This window comes from Lynx rufus, unplaced genomic scaffold (assembly GCF_022079265.1).
Source record: "Lynx rufus isolate CCGP_SWC_20201006 ecotype Redwood Valley unplaced genomic scaffold, mLynRuf1.p SCAF_23, whole genome shotgun sequence".
Lineage (NCBI taxonomy): Eukaryota > Metazoa > Chordata > Mammalia > Carnivora > Felidae > Lynx > Lynx rufus.
In genome coordinates, this window is record NW_025814838.1 from 7,529,413 (window position 1) to 7,557,385 (window position 27,973).

The 27,973-nt window shown below is 47.2% G+C and overlaps 1 protein-coding gene across 2 annotated transcripts in view; it reads right to left on the minus strand.

Moving 5' to 3' along the window:
• The window catches only part of EEF2K (eukaryotic elongation factor 2 kinase), a 65,187-nt gene extending 38,370 nt beyond the window's left edge, over positions 1-26,817 (minus strand). For both annotated transcript variants that reach the window (XR_006963591.1, XM_047087567.1), the window contains exons 1-2: positions 26,489-26,817; positions 11,145-11,466 (exon numbers count right to left, since the gene is read on the minus strand). Coding sequence is in view for 1 of the 2 variants with exons in the window: in XM_047087567.1 (XP_046943523.1) it covers positions 11,145-11,390 (246 nt within the window). In the remaining variant the exon portion in view is untranslated. The remainder of the gene's footprint in view (positions 1-11,144; positions 11,467-26,488) is intronic.
• Positions 26,818-27,973: the final 1,156 nt, after the last annotated feature.

A 27,973-nucleotide genomic window follows, 5' to 3' on the forward strand; every position in this document is an offset into this window, starting at 1 on the left:
TTCAGATTCTGTGTCTCCCTCTCTCTCTGCCCCTCCCCCACTCACTTTCTCTCTCCTTCAAGAACAAATAAACATTAAAAAAAAAATTTTTTTTAATAAAAAAAAAAGAAATAGCAAGTGGCTCACTGGGGCACCTGGGTGGCTCAGTTGGTTAAGCCTCCGACTCTTGGTTTCGGCTCAGGTCATGATCTCATGGTTCATGCGTTCAAACCCCACATCAGGCTCTCTTCTGTTAACGCAGAGCCCGCTTCAGATTCTCTGTTCCCCTCTCCCGCTGCCCCTCCCCCACGTGTGCACAGGCACACTCTCTCTTTCAAAAAAAAAAATCTTAAAAAAAAGAAAAGAAATAGGGGCTCACTGAGGTTGTAATGCTCATTACAGTTCAACAGCCCTGTAATGAGCTGCAAATCACCGGTGTACTATTTTATCCGTCAGGCTAAGAAAAACAGGTGTTTATGGATGCCTGAGGAATGGGTACTCTCAGGCACTGAGGGGGTGGAAGCAGGTACTGCCACCTTTGAGAGGCATCTGCCAGTACCTTCACTGACTTGTGACCCAGCCATGCGGATCACCTACTCTGGTGTGCACAGATGAGTACCCTAAAGATGGGTCCGTGCTTATAATGCTATTTAACGCTCAGGCATTGCCGACAACCTGCCTGTCCACAGGGGGATGATTCCATACACCTGGCAGACTAGTATGCAGCCATTAGGAAGATCAAGGTATTGGGATTGGCTGGCTCAGTCAGAAAAGCATGCAACTCTTGATCTCAGGGGTCGTGGGTTCAAGCTCCATGTTGGGTATAGGAATTACTAAAAAAAAAAATAAACTTAAAAAAAAACAGATTAAGATATTGAATGGACAAAATCTATGACTTATTGTTTAGAAGGTAAAAAGCAAGTTGCTGAATAATGCAAGCAGTATGACACCATTTACTGTGGAGGAAACCCACAAATCAGCACTATGGATTTTTTTTTTTAAGTTTATTTACTTACTTTGAGAGAGAGTGTGTGTGTGCAGAGGCGCAGAGAGATGGGGAGAGAGAGAATGTCAAGCAGGCTCAGCACTGTCAGCATAGGGCTCCGTCCCATGAACTGTGAGATCATGATCTGAGCCAAAATCAAGAGTCAGATGCTTAACCAACTGAGCCAACAAGGCTCCCCAGCATTATGGATTTCTAAGGATGTGTGTGTCTGTACATATACACATAAGTGTATCTTTATATATAAGTGCATAAAAGAGGTCTGAAAAGTGTTTTCTACCGAAATGATATAAAATGGTTATCTCTGGGAGATAGGTTTACCTATGTTGTTTGCATTTTTTTACTACGAGAATATTAACATATTGAATACCCTTCAGGTATTGCACTTACAAGTCAAAGTTAACAAAGATCACTGGGTTAGGTGATTCTTAAGGCCCTGCCAACTCTAGCATTCTCTAGTTCTAAAGATGCAAAAAAAAAATAAAATTAAAATAAAATAAAATACAATACAATAAAACATCTGAATTCAGTTGTTGGTGCATATCTTACACAGAATGGGCAGGCCAAGGGGATTTCCTAAAAAGGAAAATATAACCCTGCCTAGAGATCAGAAAAAACTTTGGTTCCTCAAAGACTGAGAGTACAAAATAAAAATAAATATAATCATAACAAAAGTAACAAACAACAACAAATTTCCTGGAAGATGCCAGGAGTGGGGCTGGGGTATGTGTTTGCAATTTCTTTGGCACATAGGATGTTATTACTGTTGGCCCTGTTTTTATATTGCTATTCTTATTATCACCAACACAGCAATCAAGGCCTCTGGATCTTACACGAGGAAGCATCTTGAAGCTGCCTAAATCCTCCCTGAAACATCAACTGTTTTTCCCCAAGTGGACATTATAAAATGTCTTTTCCCATGTCCCTTTCTGTAGACTATAAGAAATGTCTGTAGCTCTGTATCAGCCTGATTCGCCCCTCCTGGTTGACAGTAAAGGGTTAAGTTACACCCAAGAACATAGAAAAGAAGCAGGAAGAATTGGGGAAGTTTGCTTGCTTACTAGGGAAGAGGCCACTTCGCTAGGGAAGTGTTATGTGCCTGTCCCACTCTGAACCACATGCATTTAGAGGTTTCATGCAATTTCCGTGGATCTCAGCACTGGCTATGGCAGCAAAAAACTGGAAACCGTCTAAGTATCCCACAGGAGGAAATGTTTAAAGGAACTGGGGCACATCCAGGCTGCCATGGAGCCATTAAGAAAAAAAGATGAACTAGATCCACATTTACTAATATGGAAAGATATGCACCATCTCTTGTTTGCCAAGAAAAACTGGTTTCTGAAGACATAGATACATAATGCAATAAAAGTCCCTATTTATTTAGTCAAGTCTATATTTATAGTGAAATGCAGAAAAGACTAAAATACACACTAAGACCTTAACAGCAATTATATCTACACTTTCTCTGTTTTCTGCAAGGAACATGGATTACTTCCATAAGGAATCACACAAGTAACTGCCAAAGAAACATAGCTAAAAGTCCTAAACAAATCTCTCTGTCAAAAGGAATAGTTGCAGCTGGTCTCCCCCGACCAGTCGGATTGAGAGCCAGGGTTAGAGAAGAAAGGATGGGAAGGATGGAAATAATAATCAGCAATGCAGTAACATCCCCGAGGGTGGCATAATGCCCTTGCCCCCTGGAAGCTACCTTCCCAGACAGAATCCCAGCCTGCACCTCATGGCAGTCTTGTGAAGGGCAGCCAGGCAGGTAGGACAGTTCCCTAGTCCACTGGAGAAAAGCCCAAGGCTCCAAGAGCAAGGAGGTAACTTGCCTATAGACCTGCAGCAGCCAGGAACCGGCAGACCCCAAACTCAGACCAAGCCCGTCAAGCCCCAAGTTCCTTGCTCTTTTGTAAAAAGGAGAGCCAAACAGATTATGACCATGTGACCCAGCAATTCATTCCCAGGAGAAATGAACATGCATCTACACAGCAATTCATGTAGCATTATTTGCAAAAGCCAAAAGGGAGAAACCACCCCAAGGCACGTCAACAGATGAACAAATAAAATGTGGTAAGTCCGTGCACTGGGTAGTATTCGGCAATAAAAAAATGAGCACTGACACACGCTTCTGCATGCATGAATCTTGAAAACACTGCAGTGAGAAGCCAGACACAAGAGACCCCATGTCACAGAATCCTATTTATATGAAAGGTCCAGAAAAGGCAAATCCATAGAGACTGAAAGCAGATTACTGGTTGCAGGGGTTGGGTGGGATGGGGATGCTTGGGGGTTATGGCTGAGAGATAGATGCGGGGTTTCTTTTCAGGGCTAATGAAAACGGGCTAAAATTGATTGTGGTCATGTGGATGCAAAATTGAATAACTATACTTAAAGCTGGTGAATTGGACATTTTCAATGGTTAAACTGTATGTTATAAGAACTATATTTCAATGAAGCTGCTAAAAACATAAAGTAAAATTGAAGAAGGGAGCCCCTGTACCCCAGCACATTTCCATAAAGGATTTGAGCATTTTATATGTACATATATATATGTATTTAATGTTTATTTCTTTTCTTTTTTTTTTTTAATTTTTTTTTAACGTTTATTTATTTTTGAGACAGAGAGAGACACAGCATGAACGGGGGAAGGTCAGAAAGAGAGGGAGACACAGAATCGGAAGCAGGCTCCAGGCTCTGAGCCATCAGCCCAGAGCCCGACGCGGGGCTCGAACTCACGGACCGCGAGATCGTGACCTGAGCTGAAGTCGGACGCTCAACCGACTGAGCCACACAGGCGCCCCTGTTTACTTATTTTCAGAGAGACAGAGAGCACACAAGCAGGGAGGGGGCAGAGAGAAAGAGAGAGAGAGAATGAATCCCAAGCAGGCTCTACACTGCCAGTGCAGAGCCCAATGCGGGGCTCGAACCCATCAACCATGAGATCGTGACCTGAGCTGAAACCAAGAGTCAGACACTTAGCTGACTGAGTCACCCAGGCGCCCTGGATTTGAGCATTTTAGCCCATGCACAGACTTCAGAAAGAGGAGTCCCTGTGGTCAGGCTTGAATCTCCTCAGCCTCATCCTGTTTTTCAGACAGCAGGTCACTGGGTGGCCTCCTGCCCACTGCCAGTGTCACCCTCTTTTTCCTTCATCTGCCTAGCAGGCCCTCATCTTGCTAGAAGTCCAAAGCTTTGTGGACACCGGATGCCTAACCTTCCCTGTCTGATTCTGCATTCTCAAAGCAGTGGGCAGAGCCCCAAAATGTTCATCACCTCTGGGTGTGCACAGAGCTTCCTGTGGTCACTAGTCAGGGACAGAAGCCCAAAGCTGCCAGGGTGGGGCTTCCTGGGGCTCAGATGGACAGGGATGCATCTCTTCCCAGTAAGTCATCAAAGGCGGGCATGTCCGTCTCATTCTGGGGTAATCGCTGCCTCTGACCAAGCTGTTAGAGCCACCTTGGTGGGCTGAAAAGATGTGTAATCACCAAAGTCCACCAACAAGGGCATGGGAAGCAGATGTGCCCATACAGCGTGGGGACAAACATTGGTGCAGACTCTTTGAAGGACAGCCGCCAATGTCCAGCTGTGTTCTTAAACATCCACCTCTGGGGATTTACCTGGCAGGTGCACCCTGCTTGGGCACAAGGACATATGCACAAAGATGTTTAAGGAAGAGATGTTTGTAGTAGCAGAAGACTGGAAACGACCTTCCTACCCATCCATGAGAGACTGACTCAGTATATTATGGGGCTTCCAGACATGATATTCAGCCATTACAAAACAACAAAATAAGCTCCACCATGCTGCCGTCACGACGAGCATCAAGTGATTAAGATCTCAGAGCCTCAGGGGTGCCTAGGTACCTCAGTCGGCTGAATGTCCGACTTCGGCTCAAGTCATGATCTCGCAGTTCGTGAGTTCGAGTCCCACGTCAGGCTCTGTGCTGACAGCTCAGAGCCTGGAGCCTGCTTCAGATTCTGTGTTTCCCTCTCTCTCTACCCCTCCCCTGCTCATGCTCTGTCTCTCCCTCTCTCTCAAAAATAAATAAATATAAAAAAATTTTTTTTAATAAAAAAAAAAGATCTCAGAGCCTCAAGTTTACTGTCTGCAAAACGCCCATCCTTACAGGACTGCTGTGTAGATTAAATGAATAAAGAGTGCAGGGCAGTGCCTGCCCAGCCCAGAGTGGCTGTTACACAAGTACTAGCTGATGCCAGCTCATATGTGCCAATGTGGGAAGACAGCCACAAGAGCGCAAGACAGGTCTGCAGGCAGCTAACGATTCCATAAAAAACGGGGCGGGGGGGGGAAGGGTCATATACATATAGATGTATATGTATATAGGCAAGGAACATTTCTGGAAGGACATCCCTAAGGGAAGCAAGTCTGAGGTGGGAGGCTGACTTTTCACTATTCCACTGATACAGTGTGAATTCTCTTTACCTTGTATACATATTATTTACATATTATAAAATATATGCATTTTATAGTAATTATTTTTTTAGTTTACTTATTTATTCTGAGGCAGAGAGCACGAGTGGGAGAGGGGCTGAAAGAGAGGAAGAGAGAGAAAGAATCCCAAATCGATGTGCGGCTCAAAATCACAAACTATGAGATCATGACCTGAGCCGAAGTCTGACGCTCAACCTACTGAGCCACCCAGGCACTGCTGAAATATATGCATTTTAAAGTTTGCTTAGCTATACATACAAGGAGACTTATTACAGCACTGTTTGTAAGCAAAAAAAAGAGCGGGGGGCGGGGGCGGATAATGAAAGTGTCCCCAAGAGGCGGAGTGGCTAAATAAATCCATGAACATCATGTGATGGAACATAATTCACTTAAAAAAAAAAAAAAAAGAGGTGATCTATATGTGCTGATATAGACTGATCCCCAAGATACTCCCAGACCAGGAGAACAATTTCTTAAAATCAAATTTCCCCCTTTACTAAAAAATTAAAAACATATATGCTTATTCTAGAAAGTGGAGAAATGACAGAGCAGTAGAAAGGAAATACAATCACTCCTAGTATCCAAAGGCAATCCCGGCTGGTGTGTTGATATACTTCCTTCCACACTTTTGTTCTGTGTGTGTATGTGTGTGCATGCACGTGCAAGTGTGTTTTAACAAAGCTATAACTGTACTCTATATTCTGCTATTTAAATTTAACTCCAGAGCAAAAGCACTTTCCCATGTTATAGTAAACTCTATAAATATCCTTGCTTGGCTGCCTAATATTCTATCAACAGGGTGGCCCCCTGAATGATTCCGCCACCATCCCCCCAACCCCCCCCCCACCCCTCCGGGGAACTAGGCAGAAGGCAGTGACAGAACTGGACTGTTCACAATACATGCCCGGTACCTGCCAGGGTGGTGCCTCTCTGGAGGAACTCCAGGTGGCCATTTTGGTTGAACAAGCCAGGTTGCCATGTCAACAGTAAACAAAAAACACATTAGCTTTGAGGAGCGCCAGCACGAGTGAAGTTTGGAAAACTGAGCTGCTGTCCCCCTCTGAAGCTGCCACAGACCACAGGAACACCACAGAGCCTGCTTTCAGTTACCTAGGACGGTGGGCAACGAACGGGCACAGTCTTGTCCATAAATGGTCATTCTACCAAGTATAGGGAATGGGAAGTGCAATGAGACACAGTCCCTAGCCTTGGAGGCAGCAGCTGACTCAGAGGATAACAGACACACATAGAGGTCTCCTATGATCCCCAGGGAATGCACAAGAGATAGCCAGGGCAGGGTGTCTTAAACCACACATCCTGAGGGAGCCAGGACAATCATTTTAACAGACCGGATCAACCATCAGTTTAAAGAGGTTTCAGGCCGAGGCGTGAAAAGGGAAGCCTATTCCAGGAGCAGGCAGAAGTGCGGGGTGAACAGAGCCCAGAAGGGTCCCTGGGGACCACAAGCACTCCCGTCCTCGGTGAGGATTTTGACCTATGCCTCGTAGAAGTTTTAAGGAGAGGCTATTTATTACTTTGTTTGTTTGAGGGAGGGAAGGTGAGCTGGATGTTTTGCTTTATTTTTCTTCTAAAAACACCTTCTTCTGCACACAAGTAATACATATGTGTGGTTTAAACATTCCAAGTGTTTGGGGTGCCTGTGTGGCTCAGTCGGTTAAGTTTCTGACTCTTGATTTTGGCTCAGGTAATGATCTTACAGCTCGTGGGTTCAAGCCCCGCATCAGGCTCTGTGCTGACAGCACAGAGCCTGTTGGGGATTCTCTCTCTCCCCCCACTCTCTGCCCCTCCCCCTTGTGCTCGCTCACTCTCTCTCTCTCTCAAAAATAAATAAACATTAAAAAAAAGTCCCAAATGTTTAAAAATATATATAACATAAAGTCCCCCACAGTGGCATCCTCTCCCCCAGAGAGAATCACCATTAACCGTTGGGTGCAAATTCCTCCAACAGTTTTTGCGATGCAAATACTAAGATGTGTGTATAGTTTTTTGGATAAATGTGAGATTGTATTATATTTCAGCTTGCTTTTTTACGTAACAGTGTATAAAAATAAAAATAGCTAACATTTTTTGTGCTAATTATGGACCCATTACTATCCCTCTGCTTTTCATGGATTTTCCCTCCAAATATATATATATACATCTTGGCACAGTTTTCAAGTCAAATTACATATAAACATCATCTTTGTTTTAATGTAAATACACTATTCTCTTAGGACCATGGTTTATCATTTAAATAAGCCCCTCTTGATAGACCTCTGAGCTACGTCCATTTTTTCTTTATTACAAACAATACGGCAACATCTTTGAATATGTAAACTTGAACACTTGTACAAATACTTCTATACTGTTTTTTTAAATTTTTTTATTGTTTGAGAGAGAGAGGCAGACAGACAGAGACAGTGCAAGTGGGGGAAGGGCAGAGAGAGAATCCCAAGCAGGCTCCGAACGGTCAGTGCAGAGCCTGAAGCGGGGCTCAAACTCATGAAACTGAAATCATGACCTGAGCCAAAACCAAGAGTCAGATACTTCTCTGACTGAGCTACCCAGGCGTCCCTCTTCTATACTGGTTCTAAACTGAAGTGGGTACCCTCCCGTATGGGCTTTGCAAACACATAATGGGAAACATTTTGGATTGTCGTAAGGAACAGGGGGGAAATGCAGCTCTTAGTCGGCAGGGGTCAGACCTGCTGAATAACCTATAATAGAATGGACAGTCCCACCCAACAGAGAATTGTCCTTCCCCCAATGGCAACAGTACCCCAGTGGGAACACTTGGGCTGAGGAAGAGTCTCCAGAGATCAAATTGCCATCTGAGGTCTATTTTTTATTTTAAGGACTATTGTCAAGTGGCCCACAGGGGTTTATGTTTTACATAAATACTGTCCTTTATCAAGAGGGCACCCACAGTGAAGTCAGTTGAGTAGTCTCCCACCCGTCCCCCCTGCCCAATTCTGAAGCAAGTACTTACTGTGTGCAGAGCATGGCCCCAGGTACTGGGGATGAGTGATAAACGCCACAGTGCCCTGCCCTCAAGAGGCTCACATCCTAAAGCCACAGGCAGACAGACAAACCTCCCGTCTGCACTTCCTTTAAAGGCTTTACCATACTACATTTTGTGGTCAGGGACTGGCCATCTGTGTCTGAGGCCTTTCAGTTCCTGGGCCCTCTCAGTGTCTTCCCAAAAGCCTCAACTGGGCTCATGGGGTCAGCTGCCAGGTCTGCCCCCTAAGGAAGCCACCAGGATCCTCCTTCCCTGAGGCAGTCCCCTCTTGTGCGACACCCCCACCCCCCCACCCCTCAATCCCATGCATTGGACAGAAGTGACTGAGTCAGAGAGAGAGAATGCCTGACCCAGGCTGGGCCAAGCAGATATTTGCCCCTTGCAATTGGGACGGAGAAGGTCAAGTCTGTCTTTGCACATGGCTCCATCTGTAATGAGGGGGACACTGGGGCCATAGGGGTCTATCTTCCCACTGTCTAGAATGAGGCAGAGAAGAATAAAGGATAGGGAAAGAGAGACAGGGAGAGACAGTCCTGCTATCTCCTGGTTCCTAGACCTGTGCCCTGAGAGACCAGACATTACTTCTCTCCCTGGGTCCCCAGAAATACTCCTGGACTGTTATAATGGATATCCTTCCTCCCTTCAGCTGGCATGAGCTGGTTTCTGATTCACAAGCCCTGAGCCCTGCAGCCCCCGCTGGTTCCCGGATTCCCTCACATGTGGTACAGGATTCCTCAGGGATCCGTGTTTCCTCAAGCCTCCGTGACCCACAGTGAACAGACAGGAGTGCCAGACTGCTCTCCTGCCCTCCCTGTGCTGCCCTCCACGGGGCTGGGTGGGAGTTTCAGAGGCTGGCTCAGTACGGGAAAAGGAGGGCAAGCCTCAGTCTGACCCTTCGGGGGCCCCCAACCTCAGAGGGGACCCACAGGGCTATTTCTGGAGCTGCCTGTCCCACAGAGACTTAAGCTAGAACTCTGGCCCCAATAGGAAAAAAAAAATCCAACTGTCCAAGAACTAGAATTATTAATTTTTTTTTTTTTAAGAGAGCATGAGCAGGGGAGAGGGGCAGAGGGAGAGAGAGAATCTTAAGCAGGCTCCATGTTCAGTACAGAGCCTGAGGCAGGGCTCAATCCCATGACCCTGGGATCATGACATGAGCCAAAATCAAAAGTCAGATTGTTCAGCTGACTGAGCCACCCAGGAGTCACTAGAATCATTAATTTTCTAAAAACAGATTAATTTTGAAGTTACAGGAGAATGACTCCAATTCTAAATCCCAAAGTGGTAATTCGCATTTTGCTTATGGTACTAACAGATACCTTCTGTTGGTGGGCATTAAATTAAATCAGGATAACATTATTGCATTTAAAATTTGGGGGGGGGGGGCGCCTGACTGGCTCAGCTGGGAGAGCATGTGACTCTTGATCGTGGGGTCATGAGTTTGAAATTTTTTTTTAACGTTTATTCGTTTCTGAAAGACAGAGCCCGAGCAGGGGAGGGGCAGAGAGAGAGGGAGACACAGAATCTGAAGCAGGCGCCAGGCTCCAAGCTGTCAGCCCAGAGACTGATATGGGGCTCAAACCCACAAACCATGAGATCATGACCTCAGCCAAAGTGGGACGTTATACTGACTGAGCCATCCAGGCACCCCTCTGGGTCATGAGTTTGAGCCCCACATTGGGCATAGAGATTACTAACTAATAAAATGAAATTTTTTTCATCACCAGTTATTATACAAAAGCCCGATGATGTTCATCTTTCCCCTACCCCTTTAGACCAGCTTTGCCCTGGCATGAAGACAAATCCTGAACAAAGTAAGTATGCTTTTCCTCAATCCAGAAGGTTGCCTAACCCCAAGCATGGTTTTTTAAAAAATTTTTATTAAGAGTTTTATTTTAATTCCAGTATAGTTAACATACAGTGTTATATTAAGGCAGTGGCATTTTTTTACTACAACCAACATGAAGAACTACATTTTACATCAGGTCCCTGGACCCACATACACACACATCAGGAATGAAATGCAAATATTTACATGATTAGAGCCTGGCCGACAACAACCAACTGGGTCACCACATCTACACATGTGAACATGTGTGAGCATAGGTACCAAAAAATAAGATCTTTACAATTTGCACTGGTCTCCAGGATGTCCTGGTCTATTCTCTTCTGTTGCAATTTTTTAAAAGTTGGTCAAGGTTTTCATGACCCAGCAGTGGGTCCGAAGCAGCTATTTGAAAAACACCTCTCTAGGGGTGCCTGGGTGGCTCAGTCGGTTGAGCGTCTGACTTTAGCTCAGGTCATGATCTCACGGTTCGTGAGTTCGAGCCCCGCGTCAGGCTCTGGGCTGACGGCTCAGAGCCTGGAGCCTGCTTCGGATTCTGTGTCTCCCTCTCTCTCTGCCCTTCCCCACTCATATTCTGTCTCTCTCTCTCTCTCTCAAAAATAAATAAACATTAAAAAAAATGTTTTTGGTTTTTTTTTTTTTTTTAGAGAAACACCTCTAAAGTAATGAGACTTGTTTTAAGCCAACAAAAACCTCCCAGCCTTACAGGTGTATCTGCCAATCTCCAGGGCTCAGAGTGCTGCCCAGGGGAGGGAAACACAGAGACGACCCCAGTCAGTGACCCCACTTCCCCATCCCTTGCGGCAGGTGGGCCGGGGTGGAGTGGGTGGTCCACTCACCTTAAAGTGGAAGGAGCTTGCTGGGGACCCACTGGAGCCATACTGCTCGCTCTTCGTTAGGTTGCTGTAGTAGTTATTAACTTTGGAATTGACATTCTGGTGTGACCTAGGGTCATCAGTGATGGGGCAGATGAAGTAACTTTCCTCATCGTCGCTGTCGGCCTCGGAATCACCGTCGTGACCAGCCCGGGGGGTCTGGCCGCCATCAACACCTTCCAGGCGAAAAATGAGGTCTTCGTCTGCCATCTTCCTGGGATGCCCGTGTTACCCAAGGGGTGGGCGGTACAGCCAGAGTTATAGTGTAAATGCAGCAGTGTGGGTCCTGCAAAGGGAAGCACGACAATGGGTGCCGGGGTCCAGGGAGTCAGAACTCGCTGTGCACCTTACTGCGAATGCCCCTGGTGACAAAGAGCTGGCACCCTCCAAGTGAAAACTACAGCTATCTTTTGGGGAGGCACCTGGCAGGCGGCATCTAAGAACATTTTTAATGTACAAACCCGTTGACCCAGTAATTCCACTTCGAAGAACTCTGTGTTTGAAATAAGGCAGGGAAAATAAATGCTTCTTAAGCAACTAGAGTGATCGTTTTAGAACATAAAGTAGATTAAATCATTCCCCTGCTTAACACCCTCCGGAGCTTCTCTCCCCATTATTAATAAAATGTAAATGACTGGGGCGCCTGGGTGGCTCAGTCAGCTGAACGTCTGACTACGGCTCAGGTCATGATCTCATGGTTTGTGAGTTCGAGCACCGCATCGGGCTCTGTGCTGACAGCTCAGAGCCTGGAGCCTGCTTCGGATTCTGTGTCTCCCTCTCTCTCTGCCCCTCACCTGCTCATGCTCTGTCTCTCCCTCTCTAAATAAATAAATAAATAAATAAATAAATAAATAAATAAACAAACATTTTTTAAAAATTGAAAAAAAACATAAACGGCTTTTAAGGCTACAAGGCCAGCCTTAGTCTGGCCCCTGCCCACTTATCCTCTGGCCTTGGCAGCTCTCCAAGGCCCACTGGCTTGCTTTCTGTTTGGTGAACACGGGGAGCCCATTTCTACCCCAGGGCCTTTGTACTTGCTATTCCCTGTGCCTGGAACAATCTTCCCAACCTTCCAACAGTGGGTTCTTTCTCATCAGTTGGATCCTAGCTCAATAGTCGCCTCTCTAGAGAAATATTCTCCAGCCCCTCAATTCAAAGAACTCCTCTCATATACATATCCAGTTACTCCTTAGCACATCTGCTTTATTCTCATCACAGAGATATTCCCAAGCTGAAACCTCCTTTACTTTTTTACTGTCTGTATCCCCAGTGCCTCAAAGAGTACCTGGCAGAGAGTGGGCACTCAATACACGCCCCCAGAATGGTTGTGTGCCCTAAACAATGTTCTCTTTAGCATAATCAGTAACAGCAAAAAAATGGTAACAGCCCACAATGTCCACCAGTGGAAGCATGTCAAATTAATTAGAGTTTTCTATATACCATGAACTGCTGTGTGACTGTTAGAAGAAAGGGGAAACTCTAGATACATGCAGACATGCAAAAACAATAAAAAAAAAAAAAGTTCAGCGAGATTGTAGAATACAAAAATCAATAGTATTTCTACACATTAGGAATGAAAAATTCAAAAATGAAATTAAGAAAACAAGCTCACCTATTAAGAACTTCAAAAAGAATACTTGGGAATAAATTTAATAAAAGAAGTACATGACTCATACACTGAGAAACACAGCATGTTGAAAGAAATTAAAGACCTAAAAAAATGGGAAGATATTCTGTGTTCACAGATCAGAGGATGATTTAATATTGCTAAGATGCCCATACTCCCCAAATTGATCTACAGACTCAAACCGATCACTATCAAAATCCTAGTGGCTTCTTTGAACAAATTCACAAATGGGTCCTAAAGTTCACATGGAAATTCAAGGGTCCCAAAATAGCCAAAACAGTCTTGAGAAAAGAGGAACAAAGTTGAAGGAGTCACACTTCCTGAGTTCAAAACTTGCTACAGTAGCTGCGGTAATCAAGACAGTTGGTATTGGTGTAAGGATAGACACAGATCAATGGAATAGATTTGAGAGTCCGGAAATGAGTGCTCACATTTAGAACCATTGATTTTGACAAGGGAGCCAAGACCATTCAATGCGGAAAGAATAATCTTTTCAACAAACGGCGCTGGGAGAAGTGAATATACGTGGCAAAAGAATGAAATTGACCCCCTTCCTTACACCCATCATAGGAAATAACTAAAAATAGATCAAAGACTTAAATATAAAAGCTACGACATTACTTAACCCTTAGAAAACAATATGGGAGAAAATCTTGTGATGTGGGTTAGGCAAAGCCTTCTTAGATATGACACCAACAGCACGAGCAACAAAAGAACAGATAAATTAGGCACCATCAATACTAAACATTTGTGGGACGCCTGGGTGGCTCAGTCAGTTGAGTGTCCAACTCTTGATTTTGGCTCAGGTTATGATCTCACAGTTCGTGAGATCGAGCCACGCGTCGGGCTCTGCCCTGACAGTATGGATCCTGCTTGGGATTCTCTCTCCATCTCTCTCTGCTCTTCTCCCACATTCTCTTTCTCTCAAAATAAATATTATACAACTGAACAATAAAATAACAAATAACCCAAATAAAAAATGGGCAAAGGGCTTGAATGAATTTTAACAGACATTACTCTAAACAAGATATACTCGTGACCAGTAAGCCCGTGAAAGATGCTCAACATCATTAGCCATTAGGGAAATGCAAGTCAAAGCCATCCACTAGGAGGGATCAATTTTTTAAAACCCAATAAATAACAAATGTTGGCAAGGGTACGGAGAAAGTGAAACTCTCATACACTGTTGGTAGGAATGTAAAATGGTGCAACCACTTTGGAAAATAGTCTGACAGTTCCTCAAAAAGTTAACCACAGAATTACCATATGATCCAGCAATTCCACTCCTGGGTACACGTCCAAGGGAAATGAAAACATTCACATAAAAACTTGTACACATATGTTCATAGAAGTGTTATCTGTAATAGCCAAATGGGGAAACAAACCCAAATGCCCATCAGCTAATGAATGGATAAACAAAATGTGGCGTATCCATACAATGGAATGCTATAATAGTCACAAAAAGGAAGGACTGACACAGGGTGAACCTTAAAAGCATTATGCTAAGTGAGAGAATCTAACCACAAAAGACCATGTATTGAATGAATCCATTTACACGAAATACCCAGAGAAGGCAAATCTATACAGATGGAAAGTATATGAGTGATTGCCTATGGATGGGGGAGGGGAGAGTTGCGGGGGCGGGAAATAGGGAACAATTGCTAACATGTTTCTTTGGAGTTGGTGAAAATGTTCTAAAACTGTGTCTTGATTGCATGACTGCCAATATATTAAAAACCGTTGAATTGTACTTTACATGGATAGATTATAAGGTTTGAGAATTATATTTTAATAAAGCTAAGGTTAAAAAAAAGTCAGAAAAAACTGTGACACTTATGTTTTTTAAGATTTTACTTTCAAGTAATCTTTACACCCAATGTGGGGTTCCAACTCACAACCCCGAGGTCAAGAGTCACACGCTCTACTGACTGAGCCAGCCAGGCACCCCACAAAACTGTCACATTTAAAAAGCAAGTTGAGGGGTGCCTGGGTGGCTCAGTCGGTTGAGCGGCCGACTTCGGCTCAGGTCACGATCTCGCCGTCCGTGAGTTCGAGCCCCGCGTCGGGCTCTGTGCTGACAGCTCAGAGCCTGGAGCCTGCTTCACATTCTGTGTCTCCCTCTCTCTCTGCCCCTTCCCTGCTCATGCTGTGTCTCTCTCTGTCTCAAAAATAAATAAACATTAAAAAAAAATTTTTTTTTTTTAAATAAAAAGCAAGTTGAAGAATATCAGGTCTATTATGGTGAAAAGAAAAAGGACATTTGTAGATGGGTTGAGACTTCCCTCAAGGACCCCTAGGAGCTCTACCAACACAGGGATGGCAGTGATAATGGAAGCTGGAAGGTGGGGGTGGTGGGAACTTTGAAGAACTTTGTACAGAGGTGCCTGGGTGGTTCTGTCAGTTTAGTGGTTGACTCTTGATTTTGACTCAGGTCATGATCCCAGGGTTGTGGGATTGAGCCCTACAATGAGCTCTACACTGAGTGTGGAGCCTGCTTGGTTGGGATTCTCCCTCAACCAACCTCTCTCTCCCCACCCCTCCCCCACTTGTGCACACACACAAACGCTCTCAAAATAAATCTGTAAAAAAAAAAAAGAACTTTGTACACTTATACACTGTGTTAACTTTTCACAAGCTGAGTTGCTTTCAATATAAAATAATAAATAAACGAAAACACTTTAAAATTTTTTTTAGATCAAGGTAATACTTTTTTAGATCAATCTAATGGCTCCTTCCATCTGCAGGCAGCCTCCTAGATCTGAGGCTCTGGCACTTTCTTAACAGCTATCGTAGCAGGGAATATATTTCTATCCTAACTTGGTACACACAAAATGCAAATTAAAATGTGAGGAAACTGTACTTAGCCTCACTTTGTACAACGTGCTCTGCTATTTTCTACTCCACTCATTTTTGTTTTGCTTTACTTCCTTTTCATTCTTTTCCCTTAAGGCACCACCCACAGGGATTTCTTGAAAATCGGCCGCCCAGGTGTCTACTGCAGAGTTGTTTCTTACCCTGTGGGCAGGACACAGTCACGGTCAGGAGCCAATGCCTGAACCACCTGACCCTGCTGGTTACCAAAACCTGCCCTGGGCCCTGGGCCCACTCCTCCCCTTCTCGGCCGCTCCCAGCCCCAGCGCCTGCTCTGCCCCCGTCAGCCCTTGGCCAGAACCTCTGCTGACCAAGGCAGCGTGGTGTCTGGGGCTGCCAGGGGACCCAGCCCGGTCACTGGCCTCTGGGGGCTGGGACGGTGCTGGGGAGGGGCCAGAACCTCAGCTTCAGCCCACAGGCTTCCAGGCAGTGTAGCCCAGGGGCTAAGAGCCTGCTCGCAGGTACAAATCCCAGCTGTGCTGCTGATGACCTGGACTAAACTAATTCAGCTCACTGACGTCCCCATTCGTGAGGGGAGCTGAGGGAGGGGAAGTGGCCTGACGTTCCAGAGCCAGTTCACAGGGTAATCATGACCAGAGCCACAGACCCGACATTCTCCTTGACCCTGGGAAACAAAAGGAGCTGCAGACAAGCAGCTGCGACCCTGCCTGGCACAGTGCCTTGCACTCAGCAGGCACGTGATGCGTATTCCAGAACTGAGCGAGGATGTTTTATGGTTTTTCCGTTGTCATAAATTTGCTCTTAAGGCAGCTGTGACAGTGCCTGCGAACTATCCCCCAACAGCTGTTCTCTCCTTCTTAATAACAACCACTGGTTTTTTGGCTAAACACATGGCCACTCAAAATAAGGTCCTTTGCAGTTAGGTGTGACCATGATTCCTTTGCAGTTTCCTTCCCAGATTCCTTCCCAGTTTCCTTCCCAGATTCCTTTGCAGTTAGGTGTGACCATGTGTCCAAGTTCTGGCCAAGTGGATATAAACAGAAGGGCTGTTTTCAACTTTAGGGAAGAGTTTTTAAAGGGAGGGAGTGTGCCCTTCTGGACTCTTCCTCCTTCCTGCTGGCTGGAATGGAGGTGTGATGGCTGGAACTCAAGCAGCTATATTTAACCAAGAAGAAGAAACCATATGCTGTGGATGGCAGAGCCATGAGACAGAGGGAGCCTGGGGCAGCATTATCTTCCATCATGGGCCAGTATAACAGCCCTGGACTCACAATCTTCAGACTTAACTATCTCAACTTATAATATCTACTATAATCCACCCCCACACTACTTGCTAATTCTATCTAGTCCAGTAACCCCATCTCTCCCCCAAAAAGTCACATCACATCTCTTACGACAAGTCAAGGCCTGGATAGGATCAGCCTGGGAAAACCAAGGCCTTAGTCCAGAGTCCAGACTTGGCAACTACTCCCACATTCGCCCAGGAAGACTGGGCCCTGGAGGCTGCCGGATTCCCCTAGGCAGGCAAGGAGCCCTCAATGGCCCATAACTCAGCCCCACGATGCCTGTTCCAACACCAGCCAGAGCCCCGGCCTCCCAGGAATCTCCATCCGACTTGGACTTCCCTTGGCCCACAGGGGCCTGCTCCTGTTGGCAAAGAGGCTGAGACCAACAGCAGCACCCCAGCTAAGACATCAGGATTCTCTAGAAGGTTTCCTTTGCCCTTGCTCTGGAACCCACATCTTCCCCTCTGAGTCCCTGACACACCCTGGGAAAATATTTGTATAGAGAGGTAGTTGGGTGGAATTCTGAGTCAGACCCAACTTCAAGCCCCCACTCTGCCTCTTACTAGCTGTGTAACATTACCTCTCAAGCCTTAGCTTCCTTGCGATAATGCGGGAGGCAGTATTCTCACCGTTAACCTCACAGCACTCGCACAGAGCAAGCACTAAGATACAGAACTATTATCATCATCATCATCATTTTTATTATCCTAAATAAAGGGGGCTGAACCTTGGGTCCCAGCCACGCTGGTAACCTGGATACCTGGTTAGCAGCCAAGCCAAGCTTCTTCAGGGGTCCTGGGGAACAGGCTATTTTAGACTCTGGCCAGAGAACCACTGCTCTTACTGAGTCTCTCTATAAAAGGTTCCTCTGGCAGTGGCTGGGACAGAAAACAATGTTTGCAATGCCCAGGTCAAGGCCTGTGGGCCAGGCCACAGTGACCTCTGGTCTTCCTTGGGGCTCCCTTCCCGCCCCCCGCCCAGGGCTGCCTCGCTACCTGTAGAAGTGAACTGCTGGCCACTCCCAGGAGTCAGCATCCCAGAGCCGATATTGTTCACGTGATGTGGCCAGCGCACACACACTACCACATGCCCAGCACGGCAGAACCCACCGGGTCGTCAATTGCACTGCGGTAAACAGGGTGACTTGGGGGCCACCTTGGGTCACACACCTGTTTCTGTCCCAGGACCTCCCCCCTGCTCCCGTGTTCTGTGATTGGAGATGCACCATCAGGGAACAGGGTGTGTCACATGACCCAGGTCTAAGCCAATCACAGCATTCAGGCACCTGGCCACAGTGATTGGCTCACAGGTGAGCATGTGACTCAAGCTAACCAATCTGGCCCAATCCCAGGTAAGCCAGGGGTTTTAGTCTGAGAGACTAGAGAAGGCCATCCGTTTGTGTAGGATGTGAATCAGAGACAGGGGCTGAGGCCACCAGAGAACAAAGGTGACGATTGGCAGAAAGCAGAACAAGAGATTTAGAGAAAAACAAATAGTGGTGATATCATTTGAGACCATGAATCCAAACATGCCTGACACCGCCCCTTTTTAGGGGGTCTGGGGATGACTTAGCTGATTATACACAGGTTTTTCTCACCTGCATTATGAAGAGTCCAAAACCCAGCCAGCACTTAGAGCCACTGTGTATTATTTCTTATAATTAAAAAAGTTTCAGTAAAGCCCATGGTTAAAAATAACGGCATTTTCCTATTGAGTCCATGGCGTATGACCATACAGGTGGGGTACTGCTCAACTTTAGTTTACAACCTTTGCAAGAGGACAGGGCAGCCCTGCTTCCCACCTCCAGAGGCAACCACTTCCAATTATTTTAGATGTTACTTCAGGTAGATACTGGCACATCCTTAAATAACATGGTTTCTCTGCTATTTCTTTGCCTATTTGGGTCCTTATATATTGATTTCCTGGTGTGATAAATGAGACTTGAGCTTCCCGTGAACTTCCCACTTCCCTTCCACACTCCACCACCCCCAGACCGGCAGGTCCTCTCCTGGTTCCTTTAGATCTCATGCCAAGAATGCTGTCTTATTCCACCAAGCACAAGGAGCTATGGGTTTCTTACAGGTTAGCATGAGTTCATCTCACCAAGGGAGATAAGCAAAGATGTGGCTTTTGTGCTGCAAATGAGTGATAAGAAAGAGGAAGATACTTTCGTTCCTATGGAAGATGCGTAATTTTTACTGAAATGAGACAGATAAGTAGACAGCTTCCGGTGTCCCAGGTGCGATGCTATGTACTAGACATGGACTCTTATCTGGCAATGATGGGAACTGCTGGGCAAAGAAGTGACAGCCTGCTTGCGATGGGGTACCTTGGGGAGGAGGGGTGAGCAGGGGCAGGATGCCCTGGGCTGCACCCCTGGCTTGTTCCAAGGGTATCTTGGGCTGTAGCAGGAGTCCTCAGTTTCCTTCAAACCAGAAAGGAAAAACTATCTTGAAGACACATCTGCACTCTCGTGTTCACTGCAGCATTATTTACAATAGTCAACGTATGGAAACCACCTAAGAGATGGATGAATGGATAAAGAAAATCTGGCGTACATATACAATGGAATGTTATACAGTCTTAAAAAAAGGAAAGCAATCCTGCCATTTGCAAAAACATGAATGAACCTGGAGGACATTATGTTCAGTGAAATATGCCAGACATAGGAAGACAAACATTTTGTGATCTCACGAAAAAGAAAAGAAAACAAAACAAAAACACCCCCAAAGACACCAAAGTCATAAAAACAGAAAGTCAGATGGTAGTTGTCCAGGGCTGGGAGGTGGAGGAAATAGGAAGATGTTGGTCAAAGGGTACAAAGTTTCAGTTGTGCAAGATGAGTAAGTCCTGGGAATGTAATGTACAGCTCGGCGACTATAGTTAGTAATACTCTACTGTATACTGGAAATTCACTGAGAGAGTAGATTTTTCTAAAGTTTATGTAAGTATCTCTACACCCAAAGTGGGGCTTGAACTCAAGACCTGGAGATCAAGGGTCCCATGCTCTTCAGACTGAGCCAGCCAGGTGCCCGGAGAAAAGATCTTAATTATTCTCACACAAACATAAAAAACTTAGGTAACTATGTGAGTCGATAAATATGTTAATTAGGTTCACTGTGGTAATCATTTCACAACGCATATGTATACCAAGCCGTCATGTTGGACACGTTAAATACATACAATTTTTATTTGTCAATTATATCTCGATAAATCTGGTGGAAAAATTTAATAAAAATCAAAGCCAAAATAGGGGATGAGAAGCTGTGCTCTGCAGCTGCAGGGCCTGGTTTGAATCCCAGCTTCCCCATTAGGAGCCAAAGTGCTGTCCTAAGGGAAAGCTGAGCCTTCCTGGAGTCTGTGTCCCCCACAGCACCTGGCCCTGGCAGGACTCAATGGTGCTAATCAAATACCTTTCTGGGCTGGGTTTTATTTATTTACTGAGGGTGGGGATAGTAACAGAGGTGACGAGCTCATGTCGGTGTCTTATTAATGTCTATAACCCCAGCATGTGGTAGGTGCTCATGAAAAAATATTTAAACTATTGTGGAAAAATGAGAGAGTTTATATGAGAATGTCAGGATAAAAGGACTGATTTGCAGATGTCTACACCCACCTGCCCTGCCCTGAAGAACCATTCACACCAAGCTCCCACCTCCCTGCCCCTGGCACCCCACGGGCCCTCTTTCTGAAATGCCTCTCCTACCTGCTGCCAAACCCCTTGGTTCCCTTCAAAATCCAGCTCAAATTTTTACTCCTTCTAGAAAGTCTCCCCTAGGTGGTGTCCTCATCTGTGAAACAGAGGACCAACAGTACGGATCCCTGGAGATGTTTGAGGAATCAGTGAGATCCGGCATGTGATGCCTGACAGAGAACTGGAGCTCAAAAGTATTGGCTGTTATTGTGACCACCCCCCAAGCCCCACTCCCTAAGTCACTTCACTCCTGCCAGGCTCTCCAGAAGCATTTCCATTATACCCAGAGGCTGAAAATTCTATGTGGTGGGCAGAAACTGGCCCTCCAAAAGATGTCCACATCCTAATCTCCAGTATCTGTGACTATGCTCCCTTACATGGTAAAAGTCACCCTGGGAATGTGATCTTGAGATGGAGAGATTCTCCTGGAAAATCCAACGTACCGTATATAATCACAAGGGTCCTTATAAAAAGGAGGCAGGAGGGTCAGAGCTAAAGAGACATGATAATGGAAGCAGGGGTCCTAGAGAAAGATTTGAAGATGCCATGCAGCTGGCTTTGAACATGGAGAATGGGGCCACAAGCCAAGAAATGCAGTCGGTCCCTAGAAGCTGGAAAAGGCAGGGAAATAGATTTCTCCTAGAGTCTCCAGAAGGAACTGAGCCCTCGACTTTTGAACATGAAAAAAAATTTTTTTTATGTTTATTATTGTTGAGAGAGAGAGAGAGAGACAGACAGACAGAGAGCAAGCAGGGGAGGGGCAGAGAAAGAAGGAGACACAGAATCCAAAGCAGGCTCCAGGCTCCGAGCTGTCAGCACAGAGCCCGAAGCACGGCTTGAACTCATGAACCGCGAGATCATGACCTGAACTGAAGTCGGCCGCTTAACCAACTGAGCCACCCAGGTGCCCCTTGAACTTTTTTGTAATGTTTTATTTTTATTTTTGAGAGAGAGAGTGTGAGTACGGGAGGGGCAGAGGGGGAAGCAGAGGATCTGAAGCAGGCTCTGTGCTGACAGCAGCGAGCCCGACGCGGGGCTCAAACTCACAAACCGTGAGATCACGCCCTGAACCAAAGTCAGACACTCAACCGACTGAGTGAGCCACCCAGGTGCCCCTTGACTTTTGAACTTCTGACCTCCAGAACCATAAGAAATTTGTGTTAAGCGTGTGGTGATTTGCTATAGGAGCAATGGAAAACAAATGTAGCCTAGAACAGTGGCCCTAAACACTGGGGCACTTTTGCCCCTTCAGGAAACATTTTGGCAACGTCTGGAGACGTTTTTGGTTGTCACAACTCTCCGAGTACACCTGGTATCTAGTGAATAGTGTACCGAGTGCACCAGGGATGCTGCTAGACACTCTACAGTGCACAGCACAGGCCCCACAACCCAGAAGTATTCAGCTCAGGATGTTAATAGTTCCGAGAAACCCCACTTTAGAAAGATTCTGGGGGAAGCTCAAGGAGCTTCCCCTGACCCACTCCCCCTCCTCTCCTCTTTAAAAGCAGATCTCCATGCATACCTGTCCTGGTGTTTCTTTTGAACTGAAGAAATAAACTTACTCACTGATGAGAACAGCACCCCGCAGCTGAACCCAAGGAGAGAAGTCAACGTTTGCTCCGCTGAGGCTCATAAAAAGATCACTGCGGCACATACACTGTGCTTTGTGCATATAAAACTGTCATGGAGCAAAGGCAATTTTATTGTTTTAAAAATCAGAAAAACACAATTTAGAATACAAAGCACATAATATTGTCATTATAGCTTCGGTTTACAAAATGCACAAGAGAGCTTGAATTTAATTTTTAATCATTTGCTGGGCACCCTTCTCATGTACCCGGGACACTCTGTACTCCTGGTGGGTCAGACCAGGGATCCAGCGTGTCTCACTTCTCAGGGGAACTCTGTGTTTACATAGCCTCTCGGTGGCCAAACCATGTGAACGTTTGGAACAAAAGGGGCTGTGTCTTATTCCTCGCCAGCTCCGAGCCAAGAGCACAATGCCTGGCACACAGCAGATTCTATGTAAATGCATGTTGCGTGAATGAGTAATTAGAGAAAAGATGGCAAGTTCTATGGACATCATGGGCAGTGCAGGCATGGAGTGGAGGGACTATGCCATTATAATTACAAGGCATCTGGGGCTTAGTTAGCTTGACACATGGCTGAGATCCTGATTAGGAAAACCTGGATCATAGGGAAGCCCTTAAAAAGCACCCAGGACTACGATCTGGACCAACAGGCTTCGAGGACAAAGAGACCTGGGTTCAAGTCCTGTCTCTGCCACTACTAGCTGAGTGACATTAGGCAAATTACTTAACCTCTCTGAACCTCAGCTTCCTCATCTGTAAAATTCACTCATCCTACAAAGCGGAGCAGAGTAAGCAGAGAAGGAGAGGTAAGAGAGGTGGCCAAGGGTCATAAAAAGCTGCTGTGGCACAGACAGCTAGCTCTCCACCACAGATTTGTGCCCCCTGCCCCACCACGGACTACATTTCCCAGCATCCTGTGCATCTAGGTGGGGCCATGTGACTGCATTCAGGCCAATGGAATGTGGGCAGGAGTAACTGGCGCTGCTTCCAGGCAGCCCATTTTCCACAACCTGGTCAACTCTCCCTCAACTGCAATCCTGCCCTGAGACACGTAGCACAGAACAGATTTGCAGCATTTCGGTGTCACTTACAAAGCACTTACACCATAGTTCCTCTCAGTTCCCTGGAGGACACAGGTTCCCCATTCCCTGTGCCCTCTGCCTGGCACACAGCCAGGCCTGCCCTCCCTACCCAATCCCTGGCCAACTGTTCTGCTCATCCTTCAGGTCTCAGTTTAGATGCCGCCTCCTCCAGGGAGCCTCCCCTGAAGCCCAGGAGGTAGGCACTATTAGCTTCATCCTACAGACAAGGAAACTGAGGAACAGAGAGGTTAAGTGACTTCCCCAAAATCACATGGCTAGAAAGTGGGGTAGTTGGGTGTGAAGACAGTGTGGGCTGAATCCAGGGCTTTTACTCGCCATCACTTGCTAAATCAGTCCTTCTAAAAGTGTGGTCATGGGACCACCAGTAGCAGCAGCAGCAGAACATGGTATTTTCCAATTCTCGGGCCTCACTCCAGTCCCACTGAAGTCAACTCTGGAGGTGGGCCCAGCAATCTGTGTTTAAACAAGCTCACCAGGTGGTTCTGATAAAGTGCAGTTAAGTTCCAGAACCATGGCCTAGAGAAATTCTCCGCAGCTGACTCCACCTGTGGAGTCCTTGCTAGGGCGAGAAAGTGTCACAGCTGAAGATCTGAACACTTGTCCACCCCTCTGACTTTCTAGCCATTTGAAATGCTTCTCTGGGTGTTCCCAGCCCTAGGGTTTTGGGGACCCAGAGACCGTCATCTCCTATTTTATCATCAGCATGTTAGTAACTCGCTGTTTCCTTTGTTCAGAGCCTTCTGCTTGTGCCCATCAGTCTTGTCTACAAGGGTTCAATCCAGCAACATTCAAATACCCAAGGCACTTTAGGGGCACCTGGGTGGCTCAGTTGGTTGAGCTTCTGACTCTTGATTCTGGCTCAGGTCATGATCCCAGCGTCATGGGATCAAGCCCCACATCGGGCTCCATGCTGAGCATGGAGCCTGCTTAAGATTCTCTCTCTCTCTCTCTCTCTCTCTCTCTCTCTCTCTCTCTCTCTCTGTCTCTCCCCCCCCCCCCCCACTGTCGCTCTCCCCCACTCACATGCTCTCCTCTCTCAAAAACAAAACAAAAAACGCTTTCATCCTGTGGTGGCCACCATAATCACCTTCTTCTAGAATATTCTCAGTTTACTAAGGCAACAGTCTGCAGCCTCTTGGTCAGCAGAACTGATCTCTCCAACACAAAACTTTTATTTTTTAATCAGTCCAGCCAGCCGCCATTACTTTGGATATAGTCCCAACCATCAATTTTTTTTCTGCTTCAGCTTTAAGAACTGGGTCAGAAAGAGTGATTCCTAGAGAAGGAGCTTGAACAAATCCAAGTTTCTGCCGTTGACCTTCCATTTTCTCCCACAATGTTCTCCGTGTCCCGGCAACTGGCTGTCAATCCTGCCAAAGACTGGACAAATCTTCTTTGGGGAATCTGACCAGTGTGAGAAAAAAGGCCTTAAAGACGCCCTTCCCCAGGGAAACAGCCCAGCCAGATCGCCCGGATGCAAAGGCCACAGCCAACAAACCCCACGCACAGCCCCAGACCTTCCAAAGAGCTTACTGGAGCCCCATTCCCTTCAGCAGACATGGACCCCCAAGGGAGGCAGAAAGGGGGGTGGGGCTCTGCTCCACAGTCATTCAGGGGCCCAGACTCCTCCGGTCTGGTAGCTCTGCCCTCTCCTAGGCCCTCAGAGCCCTCCAACTCCATTGGTATATATGGACAGAGGGGGCGGGAGGTTTTTGGGCTTCAAGCTCAAGAGGGGCACTCGCCATTTCTGCTCACATCCCATCAGCCAAAATGCAGTCACACAGCCCACCAAACTGTAAGGGAGCCTGGGAAATTCAGCCAGGTGATACCCCTGGAAGAGGGGACTAATCGCCATCTCTGCCATATTATACATTAAAAACGGTTTAAAATAAACTCAGGGCTACATCCTCAATCAGCCAAAAAGCAGTGTGCCGTCACCGAAAGCACAAAAGAGAGAAAGTGTACATCACAGAATGTACACAATCGATCCTACACAATCTGAAACCATTTTAAGTGACCATTAGGCTCTGACTTTCTGCCTCCTCTGACCCCTGCAAACCCCTCTTTGAGAAGGGAACTCAAAGGAGGGAGGATGGCCATCCCAACTGTGTCACACCTGAATCCACATCGTCTAGAAGCTTTATCGTATTTGTTGAGTTAATACATGAACAAAGGAGTGAATGTGTGCATACGCTATCTCTAAACCCTACCTTCTTCCACAGGCATCCTTTCCAAATCAGCTCAAACATCACCTCCTCCAGGAAGCCTCCCAGTAACCTCCCCCCCTCCACGCACCTCCACACAGCGGGCACAACTGGCTCCCACCTGCTTGCTCTAAGGGTCCGCGCTTAGTCCCTTTTGCGCATTAGTTGGCTGTTAGACAACCCTGGGCTTCGGTTTCCTCCTCTATAAAATCATAGGGCTGGACTATGTCACTCCACTTCCTGGCTGAAACTGTGGCCCCAGGCAAGCAGCGTCCCGGGCCAAGGGCCCAGAAGTCAGGCTCCCAGAGTGTCCCCACAGCACATGTAGCGGCCCCTTCCCATGCGGTCCATCTGTCACTCTAGGGTCTCAGCCGAGCTGGCTCCCCTCAGTCCTCCGCCCGGGTGCTGGCCGATCTAGGCCGGGACTTACCTAAGAGGCCTCCACCCCCGCGCCGCCACTCGCCTATCAATGCCCAGCCCTCGGCGCACATGTCGGCGGAGCCTGCCAACACCCAAACTCCCTCCCGCAGTCAACAATACAGCAAGGGCGCGTCTACGCTGTCCTCGGGGTTCCAGGAATTCAGGCCTCTTGTTCAGGGGCCAGGGTAGGGCATGCGGCTCGGGGCCCCCCGCAGGAGACAGGAAGGCAGCACTGCCCCCACTCTCTACGGGCTCTGAGGAGCCCGGGGCGGAGGCCCCCAAACTGCCTCTCCCTGCCGACGGCGTGCCAAGTGTTTTCCCAACAGACACTGCCGTTAATCTGCATGACTTCCCGCTTTTACAGAAGCAAACACAGAGTCCCAAAGAGTTGAACCCACAGAAGAAGCGCTTCACACACTCTGCGCCGCCTCCGCCCCACTTCCAGGCTCGGACCCAGCGCGCTCCGGGAGCCGGTGCACCGGGGCGCGCCAGGCCTGCAGCGCCGGATCCCGGCCCCCCATCCGCCTGGCTACACGCGGCCCGCACTTACCTCCTTCGGGCGGACAGGCACCGCAGCCGCTGCCCACGGCCGCGAAGAACCAGAGGAGTTGGCAGAGGCTCGCGGCCCGGTGCTCCAGGGTGCAGGGCGGGCGGGCCCCCCGAAAGTCCCGGGGAGCGGCGAGCAAGGCGCACCGGCAGGCGCTCCTGGGAGGCAGAGAGGTCTGCGCAGGGCGGTTGGATAGATCTCGGGGCGCGGCGGCCGCCGGCACGATCCCAGGGCGCGATGGGCCGCTGGAACGATCCCGGGGCGCTGAGGACGCGTGTCGGGGGCGGGAGCGCCGGCGACAGTCAGCGGAGCTGGGGCAGCTGCAGCGCAGGGGAACGGACGTCGGATCCCGGCAGGAGCGGGGCTGGGGCACCAGCCGGCGGGCAGGGGCGGGGCTCTGGCCCGGCGGGCGCACCGCGCAGCACTTACGTGCCCGCCCCCCGGTGGCCGTCACCGCTCCTGCAGCCGCCACGCAAGTCTCCAGGCCCCAGTGCACAACCCACGCTGAATGCCAGCCTCCCCGCCTGCTGACTACACGGCGTCCGGACCTAATGTGGGGGGCGGTCCTAGCACCCACCCGCGAAAGGGGCGCCCTCCCGGTGGGTAATTCGAGAAGTCCTTTCCAAAATCACTAGAAATCCATCTCATTGTTTGAGTCTCCATGTGTAACCTTAAAATATTTTTATCCGAAATTGTTTTTTTCCCTGATTTCTTCTTTGTTAAAACGTAGGCACTTACAATTGCAGCTATTTGTGTGATTATTTGATTAGTATCCTCTGTAGACGTTCCTTACCATTCCAGTAAATTGCCGTATTCCTAACTCTCAGGGCTCGGCATATAGTAAATGTTTAATAAACACCTGTGGAATGAATGGATAAATATAGAAAGGTATAAAGAAGAAAGGATACAAAACGTGTGATAACTACTGTGAACATGCTGATACTATATCCTTCCAGATACTTTTCTAATAAACTTTTAGAAATTTCACAGCTCTTATTTCAGATATAATTTCAGATATAAAAATAATAAGTGATATTTATTGAGTGATTTATCTCATTCCAGTTTCACACCAACCCTGTGAGTAGGTTGCATTAGCTCTATTTCACAGATCATAAAACTGAGGCTTACATAGATTTTTTTTTTAAGTTTTACTTATTTAAGTAATCTCTAACACCCAACATGGGGCTCAAACTCACCACCCCAAGATCAAGAGTGGTGCACTCCTCCAGCTGAGTCAGCCAGGCACCCCTGCCCAAGAGATTTCTAAGGTGGCTCCTCTTGGCAAAGGGCATCTATATTACAGGAGCTGGAGGGCATGCTGAGTCTTTGCTCAGGTGAGGCCCAGCAAACACAGAGACCACAGGTGCAGGCAGACCAGAGACAGACAATGATATCTGGGTATACATGTAGGTATATTCACATTTTTCTAAGGAAGAGTGACTCCTTTCTCTTGCTCCTTTCCCTGGGTGACACTAGCTTGTGAACATG